General features: G+C 41.5%; 1 protein-coding gene and 1 non-coding gene across 28 annotated transcripts in view; both read right to left on the reverse strand.

Moving 5' to 3' along the window:
* Positions 1-138: 138 nt before the first annotated feature.
* ZNF106 (zinc finger protein 106) overlaps positions 139-16,760 on the reverse strand; it is an 81,969-nt gene continuing 65,347 nt past the window's right edge. For all 27 annotated transcript variants that reach the window (XM_073995597.1, XM_073995596.1, XM_073995595.1 and 24 more), the window contains 8 exons: positions 14,709-14,825; positions 11,493-11,684; positions 10,656-10,718; positions 9,137-9,256; positions 8,562-8,633; positions 7,722-7,793; positions 5,115-5,261; positions 139-4,669 (listed from right to left, as the gene is read on the reverse strand). In XM_073995597.1, coding sequence (XP_073851698.1) covers positions 4,613-4,669; positions 5,115-5,261; positions 7,722-7,793; positions 8,562-8,633; positions 9,137-9,256; positions 10,656-10,718; positions 11,493-11,684; positions 14,709-14,825 — 840 coding nt within the window. In that variant the 3' untranslated portion in view covers positions 139-4,612. The remainder of the gene's footprint in view (positions 4,670-5,114; positions 5,262-7,721; positions 7,794-8,561; positions 8,634-9,136; positions 9,257-10,655; positions 10,719-11,492; positions 11,685-14,708; positions 14,826-16,760) is intronic.
* LOC123574733 (U6 spliceosomal RNA) lies at positions 14,282-14,388 on the reverse strand. The gene has a single exon (XR_006699937.1). It is a non-coding gene; the product is annotated as a U6 spliceosomal RNA (small nuclear RNA).

A 16,760-nucleotide genomic window follows, 5' to 3' on the forward strand; every position in this document is an offset into this window, starting at 1 on the left:
TTTGCTAAACTTACCTGGACCATGGCCTGTGGCATATCTACAGGCATCCTGTGTTTTCCACCCAGTTTCCTTCTTCCTCGCTAAGCCAACGTGGAAAGGGCTGACCATGAATATGCAGACAAGGTAACGAAAGTAAACTGTCAGTTAGTAAAAGTACTTTATTTTCCTCTTGTATTTGCTTTATATCTTGCTTTACAAAGTTATGAAGTTCACAGCTTTATACCAAAATGTAAGAAGGCTATTTGCTTATAAACATTTTTGCAGTCATCTGATTTCATTCTTGTAATCCATATTCAATATTAAAAAAATCAGAAACCAAGGGTGCTGGAGCAGCTCTAGGGCATATATTTCTCTTAAATAGGAGAAAGATTTTCAACAGCTTTTCCTCCTTGACACGCTCCTCTCCCAGTTTATTTGGGTCACTACCTCGAGTTTAGAGTGAATCTGGGAAATTCAGTCACCAGGTAACCCAGCAGGGCTGTACACTTGGGCTTGGAGGAGGTGAGGTTAGAGGTTACTGTCTAACACAGTAGGTCTGGTTTCTATGAGGAGCTCACATCCACTTGCATAGGGAACTCAGTCTATCCCAAATCACCTCCACCACAACTTCTATTCCCGTCTGTGAGACCGCTTCTCTTAAACCCGAGGAACCTGATGATTTGGGGGCAGGAATAAAACCATTATTTTATAAATGTGGCAGGTATGGCCTTCATAATTCTAGAAGCTCCCGTTTAGGTAACAGAAACAAAATTGAGAAGCAAGCATAAACTGCAGTTATTTGAGCAAACCAGAGCATATGTGCTGTTCAAATCCCACTTCACAATATACTTCAATCTCACCTCCAATGAATTCTCTTCCATAAAATATACCATTCCACTAAGTATATACCTACTCCCACCAAATTATTCACATGCCTCATCACTAAAGTTGTCCATTGTGTAATCTACCAGAAAAAAGACAAAATAAAACCTGTGGCAAGCAAATAATCACTTAAACAGTAATAATATTGCCTCTAAATTAAAGGTAAGTCAGGAGCTGAACACTCAACTGTTAACTCTTCTGGGGAAGAAAAAAGTTTTTCCCACAAAAGCAGGAGTGCAGTAGTAAGTAATGACTTTCTCTCGAATTCAAGTAACATCAGGTCAAGATAACCTTTGCTGTTAGAGTTTTGTTTGCATTGTGTGGAATTGCTTTATAAACTGAGTAGAGAGGTATGCCAAAATTATTTTTAACCTAATTAAAAACTCTCACATAAAACTTGAAGTGACATATTTCATCAGAACAAACTGCCATTTTAACACTAGCATAGGTACACAAAAGGATTTATACTATGGTTTTCTTGGCTTTAAGCCATTAGAAGTAGGCAAAAGCAACCAAGAATAACATTCTAAAAGTGGTTCCAACTACTTTAAAGACATCAATCAGTTTTTGTCAGGTCACTTAATGGTTTCCTTCCTTCACAAAGCTACTAAATGCCAGAGTCAACAAAGATCCCTGAGCCACAGCTCTTCTCTGAGGGGAAACAGGGTTATAATAAGTCACGACATTGTGGAAGACATTAAAAAAAGAAGGCAAAGTTCTGCATAATTTTCAAGACACTTGTAAGTAGTAACACACAACCATAAGCAGCCAAAATGCTTATGGTCCCTTTATTTCTTAACAGAGGGCTAGAACGGTTCATTTTGGGTAACATGCTAATCTGGTGTTAAAAGAATTTCATGTGTTCTTGAAACAAAGGCATTATTACTGCCACTGCTTCAAAAAAAGCCTTCGTGAAATGAAGAAAAATATGACAAGTACAGGTTCCCACGCGTACACATGCACACAAAGGAACCTGCACACTTGCACGTACACAGGCAGATACAGACACACAGTTCCACCAAAGCGACATCCAAATCGGAGTTCTTGCTGATTCTACCAGTCTGTAATACTCTCAGAAGTTCCCCACAACGGCCCGACACCTCACCTAGCCTCCTCCTGCTGCACAAAGGCTCCTCCACTCTCATCTTTTCCACACATCCTCAGGCAGGGCAGAAGGGCACTATGCGGCAGAGCATTCGAGGCTCTCTCAGCACACAGCCAGCCAGCATGAAAATGCGGCTTCACTACAGCCCAGAGAAAAGGGCCAGGTTTAGTCATCGATCCAAATGCATCTTCCCGGGAAACGACCATTCCCAAACACACAGAACAGCTTGGCTTCTCTGGATATCCTTATAGGAAACAGGGGTGAGAGGTGGGAAAAGCTTCTTAATCTCATACAGAAACAGCACGAATATTTAACACATTTTTTGCAACAAGATCTTCTCTGTTCTCCATTAAGCATCACATACATTTCACTAGTGTGGTTAACAAAATGGCTTTCCCCAAGGACAGAAGTCAAGAGCTTGTGGGGGCATTTATTATCTAGTACTAGGCCATTCATTATCTCCTAGATTAACCTTTTTTTGTTTTTTGAGGTGGAGTTTCACTCTGTTGCCCAGGCTGGAGTGCAGTGGTAGGATCTTGGCTCACTGCAACTTCTACCTCCCAGGTTCAAGTGATTCTCCTGTCTCAGCCTCCCAAGTAGCTGAGACTACAGGCACACGCCACCACACCCAGCTAATTTTTGTATTTTTAGTAGAGACTGGGTTTCACCATGTTGGCCAGGCTGGTCTCAAATGCCTGACCTTGAGTGATCCACCCACCTCGGCCTCCCAAAGTGCTAGGATTACAGGCATGAACCACCAAGCCCAGCCTTCTAGATTAATTCTTAACATTTTTTGGATCAACTAAGAACCACTGGAGCCTTTTCTGGAAAAACACGTACTCAGTCTCACACACAATTTCTGGGGGTTCCCAGGCCCTCTTGAAGCCTATCCATGAACCCCCTGGTGAAGTCCCCCTGCCCGATAGCCTGAGGGAACACATGTAAGTAGATGTGTGTGCACTAATAGGGGCGAAGACAGACCTGGATGCTCTGCAATCCCAGAGAGCATGTCCCAAAGCTTGGTATGTGGCCCTGGGCTCCTCCCCCTTATTTTCTCTCTCTGAAGAAGCTTTCTGAGGTTTTTTTTTTTTTTTTGAGACGGAGTCTCACTCTGTCACCCAGGCTGGAGTGCAGTAGCGCAATCTCGGCTCACTACAATCTCCGCCTCCCGGGTTCAAGCAATTCTCCTTCCTCAGCCTCCTGAGCAGCTGGGATTACAAGCACACACCACCACGCCCAGCTTATTTTTGTATTTTTAGTAGAAATGGGGTTTTGCCATGTTGGCCAGGCTGGTCTCCAACTCCTAACCTCAGGTGATCTGCCTGCCTTAGCCTCCCAAAGTGCTGGGATTACAGGCATGAGCCACCACGCCTGGCCACTTTCTGAGTTTTGAGGATCCAGAAACAAAAGGCTGGAAAGCAACACTTCTACAGGTTTACTGATGAGTCTGGAGAAAATCCAAAAACAAAGCCCCACTGAGGGTTTGTGAATTTGGCTGTTCTCAGTGGCCAGGCAGTCTCTGCTCCACTCTTCTTTCCCACCTAGCAGGGAAGTGAAGGCAAAGAACTGTCTCAGAAACAAGTCTCTAGGAAGTCTGCTTGAGGTCCTAAAAACCGTATTCAGATGCTTTATTCTAACCCCTTCTCCCCCACCATCTTGGGTGCTGCAGAGGGGTGGAAAACACCCATGAGCCCAGAGGAATACTGGATGGCTGCCATCAGTCTAGGCACAGCCATATAGTGGGAGAGATGGAGGCTGGCAACTGAACAAACCAAAAAGGGTTCAAACCGACATTAGGCTTGCAGGGTCAGACGCTAGAAAGGAAGATAAAGGTACACCTCCAGCTGCAACAGCCTGACAGGATCTGTGGCAGGTAGTGCCCAGTTCAACAGCAAACGTAAAGGTAGACATTAGGTCTACGCACTGCCTCACACTGAGCTTTCTATCCACATTTACAGAGGTTTGCTAGGAAGTGGTGTTGTAAGGACTTGTCACCATGTGATTTGCTTTCTGAATTCCTAAAATATGGTCAGCAGAGCAGCCACTGTTTGTCAAAAATCTACTGTGTCCTTTAGCACTTAAAGCCAGCTCTGTCCATCTATGAAGCAAGAAAACAAGGACACACACTGCACATAATTGTTAAGAAAGAAAACTATTTGCTTCCAATTTGAATACCCAGCTATTACAAATGGAGAAATTAAAACTGATCCCGAAAGTCTAGCACTTAAACAAATTTGTACTTGAAAGCCTGACTATAGGTTTAAACCATCATAAGAACATAAACTAAACATTGCAAACTGAAGTCAATAAAATATACATATGATTAGGGTCAAACTGGGTAACCAATTAGGATCTGTATCTTTAATAAACACCTGGAGAACGCAAGTAGCATAAATCACTATATGCCATGCTGTCCCAGAGGAGTGTGGTTCCCTAACATCTGTCTAAATCTATTTAAAACCTCCAGCACGAACTTAAAGAGTAATCTATCATCCCATAGAGCTGCCCAGACGTATGCTAGAGGCCTGGCTAGTAACCGCTTTCTCCTTCCTTGCTTCACCAAGGAAGGGAAGAGAGTGGCCTATGTGGGGGGCTGATGTGAAAATAGTTCAACTAATGACTTCCCAACGTGGGAGGCAAACAACTTCATGAATCAATTTTGCTGTCATCTTCAGCGTGTCGTTCAATATGTCCTGCAGCATCCTAGGAATGAAGGAAAAGGACCCATGAGAGAGAAGTTGAGAGTAAGACAGGAGAAAGCCAAAGCCAAGGAAAGCCGCGTGGGTCCATTCCACCTAGGATCCAGACGGGAAAGGCAGTCAGGAGCCAGTACTTCGCTAACTTACATGAAAGCGTGTTCTTAAAGGTGAGCTGCTGTCTCAGCACGAGAGCACTGTAATAAATCTCCAGGTTCAGTTACTGGATTTGAAACATCTGAAAACATTCTCTAGGCCCTTTCTCAAAAATGACCTAATTCTTCATTTGAAACTTCATTAAGCTACCCCCCAAATCTCTGAATCATAAAAAAAAAAACCGTAGGCCCTCCCTATATATGGCAATTCTCAATAATAAAACAAAAAAGGTTTTCTAGCCCCTGCTCTGAGCAGTCTACTGAATCCCAGGCGAACCTCAAGTCCCACTAATGTACCTGTTTGGATCCTTTCCTAGCAGTGAAAAAAGCATCGCAGTTCTTCCAGCGACATTTCAGAGTCTGGAAGTTGGGATTAGTGTGGTCGGTCAGCAAGTGTTGTTTTAAATGATCTACAACGCCGAATATCAGAGAGCAGCCATGCCACTGGAGAGAAAGAAAATGAGGGGACTCGGTGAAAAAGGGTGCAGTGAACGTGAATCAGAACAGCCCCTACCTGGATCCCATAGGCACTATGGAAGCAAAAAGCCAGCCCCTTATTTTAAATTTATTCTTGGCTAGAAAAGACAACAAAGCCAAGGCGATCAAAATATCAGCATAACGAGGAACCTTGAAAAGACTGGAAAAATCTTTTGCTATTTTGATATTTTGAGAGGGCAAAGCACTAACATAGCAATTACAACTTCTTAAATCAGAAAAAGGTCAGCAAATATTTATGGATAAATTACCATAAAATTCTGTTGAAACTGTATTTTTTATGTTGCCATCATGAAATTGAGTTTCTTTCTTAGTTTATTCAACACAAAAGACAAATACCTTTCCTATTGTACCAAAAGGGCTTTTCTTTTTTTTTTTTTTTTCTTGAGATGCAGTTTCACTCTTGTCGCCCAGGCTAGAGTGCGGTGGCGCGATTTCGGCTCACTGCAACCTCTGCCCCCCAGGTTCAAGCAGTTCTCCTGCCTCAGCCTCCCAAGTAGCTGGGATTACAGGTGTGCACCACCACACCCAGTTAATTTTGTATTTTTTTTTTTTTTTAAGTAAAGACAGGGTTTCACCATGTTGGTCAGGCTGGTCTCAAACTCCCAACCTCAAGTGATCTGCCCACCTTGGCCTCCCAAAGTGCTGGGATTATAGGCGTGAGCCACTACGCCCGGCCCGAAAGGGCTATTTTTAACAATTCTAAGAACTACTGAATGTAAATGTGAAAATAAAAATGTCTGATAAAGAAAACTACATTTGTGGAAATATTTATTGCAGAATACTGTGTTTGCCGTGGAAGCCTGACTTTACTCACAGCCTTTATCACTTGAATCTCAATCTTACGATTACCTACTTATTTTTTTAAGCTATAATTTTACTTATAAATGTAGCTTAATTTCATGTATTAGAAAGCACAAGCCAGTGTCTTATGCTTCCCAAGTGGTGGCTCAGTGAGAGGTGGCACTTTGAGAGGCCGAGGTGGGTGGTTCACTTCAGCCCAGGAGTTCAAGACCAGCCTGGGCAACACAGTGAGACCCTGTCCCTACAGAAAAAAAAAAAGAAAAAATACAGGCTGGGCGCGAGTTCAAGACCAGCCTGGCCAACATGGTGAAACCCTGTATGTACTAAAAATACAAAAATTAGCTGGGTGTGGTGGTGGGCGCCTGTGTTCCCAGCTACTTGGGAGGCTGAGGCAGGAGAATCGCTTGAACTCCGGAGGTGGAGGTTGCAGTGAGCTGAGATCATGCCACTGCATTCCAGCTTGGCAACAGAAGATTCTGTCTCCAAAAAAAAAAAAAAAAAAAAAGGGGAATGCAAAGTTAAATTTCTCCTCTGTCAGTACTACTCCATCCTTCTCTCTATAAAGTCAGAGGTATCTTTCCCATTTCTCTCTATAGATTAACTCTATTTGTGTACTCTGCATCCTGTCATTCAGTAGTGCCTCCTTATCCATGGTTTTACTTTCTGAGGTTTTAGTTACCTGTGGTTAACTGATCTTCAAAAACATTAATTGGAAAATTTCCAAAACAAACAATTCTTGAGTTTTAAATTACACACTATTCTGAGCAGTGTGATGAAATCTACCGCCATCCCACTGCATCTCACCCCTTTGTCCAACATATCTACACTGTGAATTGTCCCTTTGTCCAACATATCTACACTATATTGGCTACTGCCTGTTAGTCACTTAGCCCTCTTGATTACCACATCAAAAAAACATTGACCATATCCCCCTTGGATTAAGAGGAACTGTACTAGATTTTGCTTGCCTTCACTGAGAAAATTAAAAAGCAAAGATAGTAATGTGTAGAGAGCTGAAAAGTCACTAGGCTGTGGACAAGTGTAAAGTCGAATTTTAAAATGGAGAGTGTCAAGTTCATGCCATCAATGCTGAAAAGGATCTTAGGGTTTTAGGGAAAAGCTACCATTGTTAGAACTGACAAAAAAAAATTAAGGCTTATAAGAAATAGTGTGAAAATTTTAAGGGTTAATCATCAGCCCTCACCCCAAAATAAAAATCACACAATTCAGCCTGATGAACTAAGGTTTGGAACTTACAAGACCTTAAACTGTTTTTATTTGCCTATTCCTCAAAAACCAATGAGGACACAAACCAAACCGTTAATACTAGTAATCTCTGATGAGCGGGAGTAAAAGGGATAGTACCATTACCAAAATAAGCACTTCCACTTTTTATTTCATATATTGCTGTACTGTTGCTTTCTAAGCATGTATTGATTTTATGATAAACAAAACCACCACCTAGGAGACAGCCTGTGATCTACAGTGTAAGGCATAAAGTAGATGCTAAAATATAAAATGCTACACTGATGCTAATGAAGATCAATTAGTCTAGGGTGAAGCAACCTCTCCAAGTCCAGTGACAAGAAGAGTTTCACTCCTTACCCAACAGCGGTAATTCTGCATCAGATTAAGCCTCACGGCCTGAATACTGCCATCATAACAGCCAGTGTAAATCTGGAGAAAGACAGGTTTATAGTGTCAGACCAAAATACATACAAACTACAGAACACCCTCAAAACAAGTCACAAGCTCCTTGAAGCAGCTACAAGAAAACAAAAACCTAAATCAAAACCAGCTCCAGAGTAGTAGAATGGGAAAGTAGTTTCCAGATCTTCCAGTCTAGGTATTTTGCAGCTGTGCTCCTTAGAAAGCCACTCGGGACCAGGGCAGAGAGGAGTGGCAGGCCTCAGAGGCACCCACTTGGCCTTTCTACTTTAACTGGGGTAGCCCTGGTTTCTATTGGGTGCTCTGTTAGGCACCTGCATTTCACTGGAAAAGAAAGGATTCTACCACTCAGAGTCTGAAAAACATCCATAACTTAAAAGTAAAAAAAAAAAAAAAGGCTTAGCAGGGTTATGTGAGTTGGTTTCTACTTTTAGATCTGCTGTAGCCATGCCACACTGGCCAAATCTCCTGACTCCATTCCAGTGTTCTATTCAGATCACGTCTCTGGAAAAGGCACCACTCAGTTTTTTGAAGCATCTTAAATTTACCTTCTATTTAACTGTAGTTAATACTACCATTTTTATTGTAATAATTTTGGCTGTTAATAGACAATGGAATATTCAACACTGTCCCCTGGTTACTTCCCTATTATGCCAAGAGATGGGAAGGTACTTAACAATGAGGCATATCAGAAGCAGATGTCACTTTTGGAAGTGACAAGAATTTTTTAGCAAACACGTTCAAAAGCAAATATCTGACATGACAAATAACACTTACCATGCTTTTATGGATGGTCATACACATAATCATGTCTTTGTGTCCTCCATAAACTTGTAATCGATCATGAGACTTAGGCAGAAGAAAAAAAAAAAAGAAAGAATTAAAGTTATTTATACCTTGCGTTTAATAAGTACAGTCCCTAAAGGCCTTTGGCAGGTTTAAAACCACACCTGAGGTGCTAAGTGGAAGCACTAGTAGCATTCTAACAGAAATATAATCTAACGACAATTTTTCTTTTACATTCCACTATACAAGGAGGGAGCTGGTAATTAGAAGTAATAAAATCAATTTTGTTAGAATCAGAGTTTCAAACTTGAAATTGCACACAAGGAGAAGTATAAATTAACTAGAACTAGAAATTAAGTTTTGACACCCATGAGCCAGATCAAGTGTGTCAGAGCAGTTTCTGAAAGTTGTAGTCCACAGGCCAGCTTCTTTATAATTATCTAGAAAGCTCATGAAAATGCAGATTCCTGGGTTCCATCCTACCTTACTGTATCAAAAATCAACACTAAACTCAAATAGACAATCTCCCCAAATCATTCAAGCAAAGTACTGAATCTAAATTCTACCTGTAATTCATAGACACGAACAAATTTATCCAGGCAAGCAGTCACCATCACTTTTCCTAGGATATTCACCACTGTCACTGCGTGATTGTGACCTTTATAGATCCGCACGAGCTCACCAGTCTGTCAGAAGAGAAGTAAGAGTCACCAGACTGACTTTTGAGACTCCTTCCTGGTTATAATTCTATAATTCTAAGAGGCATAATTCTGAGAATACTATACATGTACAATTAATACAATTAATAGCATTAACTGTACAAATAGTATTAACAGTATTAACTTTAACAGCAGAAGTATTCCACAATCATTTATCACATATACAAAATATATGGATTGTATCCTGATGGAAAGACTCTAATGTCATGGAAAGAAAGCGGCCAAAACTCTACCTGTATTTACAGCCTTCCAAGTACTTTTACTTTTTTCATTTCACTGGATCTAGACCGCAAGTCTATCAGTTGGGAATTATTATTCTGAGGTTACAGACCAGGAACTGAGCTTCAAATTATTATTCTGAGGTTATAGACCAGGAACGTAGCTGCCTCTATGACCTGAGAACACTCTCTCAGCTATTTCTGTTGTTCATTTTTTTAAGAGACAGGGTCTCACAGGCTGGGTGCAGTGGCTCACGCCTATAATTCCAACACTTTGGGAGGCCGAGGTGGGCAGATCACTTGAGCTCAGGAGTTCAAGACCAGCCTGGGCAAAAGACCCCATCTCTACAAAAAAATATGAAAAAATTAGCCAGGCATGGAGGCTCACACCCTTAGTCCCAGCTACCTGGGGGGCTGAGGTGGGAGGATCCCTTGAGCTTAGGAGGTTGAGGCTACAGTGAGTCAAGATCGCACCACTGCACTCCAGCCTGGGTGACAAAGTGAGATCCCCATTTCAAAAAAAAAAGATAAAAAGAAAAAGAAATGGGGTCTCACTTGGTCACCCAGGCTGGAGTGCGGTGGTGCGATCATACCTCACTGCAGCCTTGAACTCCTGGGCCCAAACAATCCTCCCACCTCGGCCTCCTGAGTAGCTAGAATTACAGGACACACTGCCATGCCCAGCTTATTAAAAAAAAATTTTTTTAAGAGACAGGGCCACTATTTTGCCTAGGCTAATCTCAAACTCCTGGCCTCAAGTGATCCTCCCGCCTCAGCCTTCTGAGTAGCTGGCATTACCGGTGACAGCCATTGGGCCCAGCTCTCAGCTGTTTTTACTAGTTCTATTTTAACTACATATCATACCCACTTTCTGAAAGCCTCAGCTGCTCCGTTTATTTCAAGTTTAAATGGGGCATTCAAACTAAACCTTACATAAACTTTGAGTCTGTCTGTCCACCATTAAAAACACTGATGAGGCAGAATTTCTAGGTTACACAATATTATCCAAGAGCACATGCATAGGGATGATAACAAATCCCTTCAGTGGATAAAGGGCTTAATTTAAACTGCAAGAGGTTTAAGAAAACCATCAAGCTTTAACCATTATTTTATTCAAGGTTTCTTTACACAACACCAACATAGCTTACATGAATGTTGTGGGCATGGACTGACTGATCACTGGAGCCACTGAACACGAGATCATTCACCACCTTAAAGAAAAAAATTCAACATGTCAGATTCTGTACACGGTTCTCAATTTTCTCTACAACTTGTAAAACACATTGGCAAATTCTAATTTCCATCCTATTTTGAGATGAGCACAATGAACTAGGTATAAAAGTTTCTCAGACAAATTTTCTTAGCTGAAACCTATGCCCCCCTACCAAGCATGCTAATTAACTGATAATGTATTATTAGGTTTGTTACCTTTCCAGAATGACTATGAAGCAGCCTAGAAATGCATTCGAGTATACCCACTCTATAACAAAATACACTCATTGCTTCTCAAAGGAAAGTGCATCACTTGGTGATGTTGGTGTGAAGAAAAGGTTTGCAATCTCCTCACTCTTTCCGAGGTGGTGTTTCTAAATGATGCGTGAGACAACACGGGAAATGCCATTTAAAACCCTTCTCTGTTTTGCTTTGCTTTGCTTGAGTCAAGGTCTCACTCTGTTGCCTGCGCTGGAGTACAGTGGCACAATCATGGCTCACTGCAGCCTCGATCTTCTGTGCTCAAGTGATCCTCCCACCTCAGCCTCGTGAGTACTACAGGTGCACACCACAACATCCCACTAACTTTTGTATTTTTTTGGAGAGATGGAGTTTTGCCATGCTGCCCTGGCTGGTCTCGAACTTCTGAGCTCAAGCGATCCCCCTGCCTCGCCCTCCCAAAGTGCTGGGACTACAGACGAGAGTCACCCCGCCTGGCCTCAAAACCCTTCTATTTGTGCCAGACAACTCCTATTCTCTTGCACTGTACTTGCCTTCATGCAAAGAATGGTTTTGCTATGGCCCTCCAGAGTTCTGAGGAGCAGTCCATTCCGGGCGTCACGTACACTAATGGTGCAGTCATAAGAGCCCACGACCAGCAGTTTTCGGGCACCTTCCTGAGCTGTGGCAAGACAGCTGACTGCCCGGGGGCCATGGCATTCAAAGATCTCAAGTCGTTTGTTGTTCTGGAAAATAAGCCAAGATTACAGCTAAAAACAACTTAGCTGGAAAACTTCAAAACCAATTAACCAAAATCATTACTTTGGTACAAACTCTCATTTCTGTCACCTGTACTCAAATTTTCATACCCACTCTGCAGCCTTCATGTATCCATCTCTGCTATTTCCCACTCCAACCCTCTTTGCTGAACCTCCCTATCCCCTGATCTGAGGAGGGCAAACTCTTACATTATAAACTCATTTATAATTTCAACCCACACCATCCCCATCCTAATTAGAAACTGGTTCTTTCACCACCTGTGAGTTAATAATAATGAAAGGTGAACCTTTTCTTTCAAACTCTAGTGCGTTTTCCTGACACGAACCCAGGAACTATTTCTGTCATCCAAAATTTAGGCAATCTATGTGTCATGCTGTTTCCAAAAATCTCTACTTAGAATTACCTTCCTAGGCAATTTCAGTAAGTCACAAATTCTCCACTTTTTTTTTTTTTTTTTTTGAGACAGAGTCTCACTCTGTCGCCCAGGCTGGAATGCAGTGGTGCCAGCTCAGCTCACTGCAACCTCCGCCTCCTGGGTTCAAGCAATTCTCCTGCCTCAGCCTCCCGAGTAGCTGGGATTACAGGTGCCCGCCACCACGCCCGGCTAGCTTTTATATTTTTGTAAAGACAGGGTTTCACCATGTTGGACAGGATGGTCTTGAATTCCTAACCTCAGGTGATCCGCCCACCTCAGCCTCCCAAAGTGCTGGGATTATAGGCGTGAGCCATCATGCCTGGCCTAAATTCTCCTTATTATGATGTTCTTCTGGCACCTGGCTCCATGTCATCTCTGTCATCATTTAGTAGACTATAGAAGTCTAATTATACCAGAGTGGCAGGGTCACATCCTGAATCCCAAAACATTCTTTTATCTCAGATTTTAGACTTCTTTCCTTCATCCCCCAACCAACCCCGTTCATTAAGCCTCCCAATTCCACAAAAGTTCTTTAGGTGCATGCCTGGAATAAGGCTTCTAAAAATTAAGTAGCTGATTATTGCTCAGATAGGCTCAATATAGGCTGGGAGCCTATATTGCTAAGCAATGATTTCAGCCGTCTTGAAGTGCTAGGGAGACAGACTGAATGGAGGTCAGGACCCAAAGGTGGACCGGCCCTGGTAAACAGTCCTGGTTTTCTGTTGTGACTCCAGAAGCACTACATTCTAAGAGTATGGACAAACTAGGAAAAAGCCCAGCCCTCATTTTCAAAATTCACATCTATGCAGAGATTCTCAAATGTCTGTCTCTAGGACCATCTTCTCCAGGGCTTTTCAATCCTTCAAAGAACTTCTCCATTTGAATTTCTTGTCATCATCTCATCATTTTGCCTCAATATTGTCTTGTTCCTTACTTCTGTCTACTACTTTAAAAAAAAAGAGAGAGAGAGAGACAGAGAGAGACAGGGTCTCACTCTGTCACCCAGGCTTGAGTACAGTGGTGTGATTATAGCTCACTGCAGCCTTGAAGTCCTGGCCCAAGCAATCCTCCTGCCTCAGCTTCCTGAGTAGCTGGGAATACAGGCGTGTGCCACCATACTTAGCTTTTTTTTTTCAAATAGTTAAAAAATCTTTTTTTTTTTTTTTTTTTTTTGAGAAACAGGAGTCTTGCTTTGTTGCTCAGGCTGGTCTCGAACTTCAGGGCTCAAGCAATCCTCCTACCTCAGTCTCCCAAAGTGCTGGGATTATATGCATGAGCCACCATATCCAGCCACTTCTGTCTACCTCTTATAATCTCACAAAAGAGAAGATAATTAGGTAATTATCACATTTTAGCCTTTAAAATATTTTAAATTTACTTTCCTCTACATTTCTATTGCCCTAATCCAATTTAATCAGACTTAGAACTTCTCTGCAATCTGTGATGTATCATATCAAATAGACCAAATCACTTGGCACTTGATTATATACACACTAGATTCTTCTAACTTGATTTTTAAGTTTCCTGTAGGCAGAAACCATGACATATTTTAATGCACATCTTCTGTTAGTTCCAGCTAGCATGTAGCCTATGAATAACACTGTAATAGTACCATTCTAACACATGGTTACAAGATGACCAGGGGATATGGTGCCACAATTAATTAGCAATCAAACTTATCAATTCTACCTCTTAGATTATATCTTTCCTCCATTCCCTTCTCTTCATCCTGTTTAACCTTTTTCATGTCAGCTTCCACTACAAAGCCTCCTAAATGGTCTCCATGCCTTTGCTAATACCAATCTTTCCCAATCTTATCAACTCCAGTGACTTTTCCTGAAACATAATGGGATCATGTTTCTCATACTTTAAAGCCTGTAAGATGAAGTCCAACTACCTTATCAAAGCTCACAGGGCCATCAAAAACTAAACCTTATCCTGGGCCTAGCACATAACAGATGCTCAATAAAGGCTAGGTCAACAAATGAATTTATCTCTGGGTTAGGAAAGAATGAAGCCATTCGGGCATTACAGCAAACCTCTCAGTTCACCTCACAGATGGACTGCCCTCATGAAACCCTAAACCAGTGCCAAACCACACCAATGTCATACTCAATGGAATTTAAGTTCATTTTTCTTCATTTATTTTTTAATATGGAATGCTTCATGAATTTGCGTGTCATCCTTGCGCAGGGGCCATGCTAATCTTCTCTGTAACATTCCAAATTTAGTGTATGTGCTGTCGAAGTGAGCACTTAAGTTCATTTTTTATGATGTCATTCTTAAGTTGAGACAGACTAGTTTAATCCATGACTCATTATTTGGCCCCAAATCTTCAGGCTTGGTTTAATTTAGTGGAGTTACATTTTGGTCCTGGCACATTTGAGTAGAAACAGAGAGAATGGAGGATCTTGTTTCACTTACATCAGAAGATAACTGTGTTTGAGTAGCGGCTGATTCTGCTGCTTCCCCACAGAAGAAAACAGGAAAATCCCTGCCTGCTACTTCTTCCCACACAGGCTCACACTATTTTCAAGTAGCATGGGAAGCAAGCCTTTTCTCCCCAACCACTAACCTTTATGTTGAAGGTGACCACAGTGCCATTTGCCAGGCCCGCATAGAGGATTCGCCACCTACTGTGCAGGCAGAGGACCCGGTCTTCCAGCTGTAACTGCTCCACACACTCTCGGCTCTGATAAAAGCACACAACCTTGAATCAGCAGAGGGTACTGGCAAATGAGATGTCAAAAACAGTTCCTCCAGAAGCCGACTTTACAATGACTCCTACGTGGAAGAAAATGTGACATCCTCTATTTTGTACGGGACTATCTTAGATCTGCTTTTCCTTTGAAATATGAGGCCAAAGACTCCCAAGCTGTAGGTAATGTGAAAATAAACATAAATTCTAGTAATGTTACCCATGCTTCTAACTTAGAATGTAGAGATTTTTCAAAGGGCACTATGAGTTGGATCTTAGCCTCTTAAATTAAGAGGCCAAATATAAAAGACAAAGCTGTATTTTGACATCTAAAGAGGAAAATCAGGATTAGAGTTACATATTTGATAAATGCACTAATCAATATGTGGTTTTCTGCAACTTACTCTCTATTTCAATAGCTCCCAAATGCCCCCTTCAAACTGGTGCTGGGTTAGCTGGGCTAAATTACTCAAGAAGCTTTTAAAATATATAGAACCCAAGTTCCAACCCCATCCCTGAGAGTCTTAATTCAGTGGGCTCTAGAATCTGTGTTGTAAAAAATTTCCCTAGTAATTCAGATGTACATGCAGGTTTAATACCCACTGTTTGATCTGACCTTCAAAAAACGATTTCTATCAGTTTCCTCCAACTAGATTATACTAGCAAATCTCTTTACCTAGAACCAAGAATTGGGCCAGGAAATAGTACATTCAAAGTTTGTTGTTGAGGCCAGGCACGGTGGCTCACACCTGTAATCCCAACACTTTGGGAGTCCGAGGCGGGTGAATCATGAGGTCAGGAGATCGAGACCATCCTGGCTAACATGGTGAAATCCCATCTCTACTAAAAATCCAAAAATTAGCCAGGCGTGGTGGCGCACGCCTGTAGTCCCAGCTGCTCGGGAGACCGAGGCAGAAGAATCGCTTGAACCCGGGAGGTGGAGGTTACAGTGAGCCGAGATCACGCCACCACACTCCAGCCTGGGCCACAGAGCAAGACTCTGTCTCAAACAAACAAACAAACAAACAAACCAAAACTTTTATTGTTGAAGGCTACTAAAGACCCAGGGGTAGCTTTTTAAGTGGGCTTGGCACTAGATGTTAAAATCAAGATGGTTATAATTGGGTAGGGTGGGACAAGCTGTGGGTAGGATGAGAAAAGCTGTGGGTTGTCAAACCCGTTGATCTCCTCTCCCAGCCTTCTTTCATACCTAAAAGAGTCAGTCACTTAAATTATTCAATTTCTCCCCTGAAAAAATTACAAACATAAGTGCCATATATGAAATTGTAAGATATAGCAAAACACAGTGAATATGCCTAAATATTAAGATTCATGTTGCTTCCGGTTAATCCATATGAGATTTTTTTAACTTTATAGGGGAAATTGAACATTACATAGTAATAAAAAAAGAACAAACTATTGGCACATATACCAATACAGATGAATTTTCAAACATCATGGTGAGCTAAAGCTAGACATTAAAGAATACATGTGGTATAGTTATACTGACATGACAGCCAAGCACAGACAAAAGTCATCCATGACAGTAGTCAAAATAGTGATTCGCTTAAGAAGAAGGTTATGCCTAGGGAGGCATTTGAGGGAAGCTTCAGGGCTATGAAATGGTCTATGTTTTGATCTTTGTGGTAGTTATACAAACAAATATCTGCTTTTCTGCAAGCTGTATACTTAAAATCTGTGTGCTTTACTGTATGAAGTTATGTCTCCATGTCAAATAATGGTTACAAAATCTTTTTCACTAGTGTACAGTCCTGCTATGCCAAACACTACACATTAGAACCCTTAATACTGAAAAGCTTTTTAAAACTTTTTTTGCTAATATTATGAGTAAAAACGGTATTCCTTGTACTTCGATTTTAATTTGCATTTATTTGCAAGACTGTATTTTTTTCAGTTATCTGTATTTCT

The sequence above is a fragment of the Macaca fascicularis genome, chromosome 7 (genome assembly GCF_037993035.2).
Source record: "Macaca fascicularis isolate 582-1 chromosome 7, T2T-MFA8v1.1".
NCBI lineage: Eukaryota > Metazoa > Chordata > Mammalia > Primates > Cercopithecidae > Macaca > Macaca fascicularis.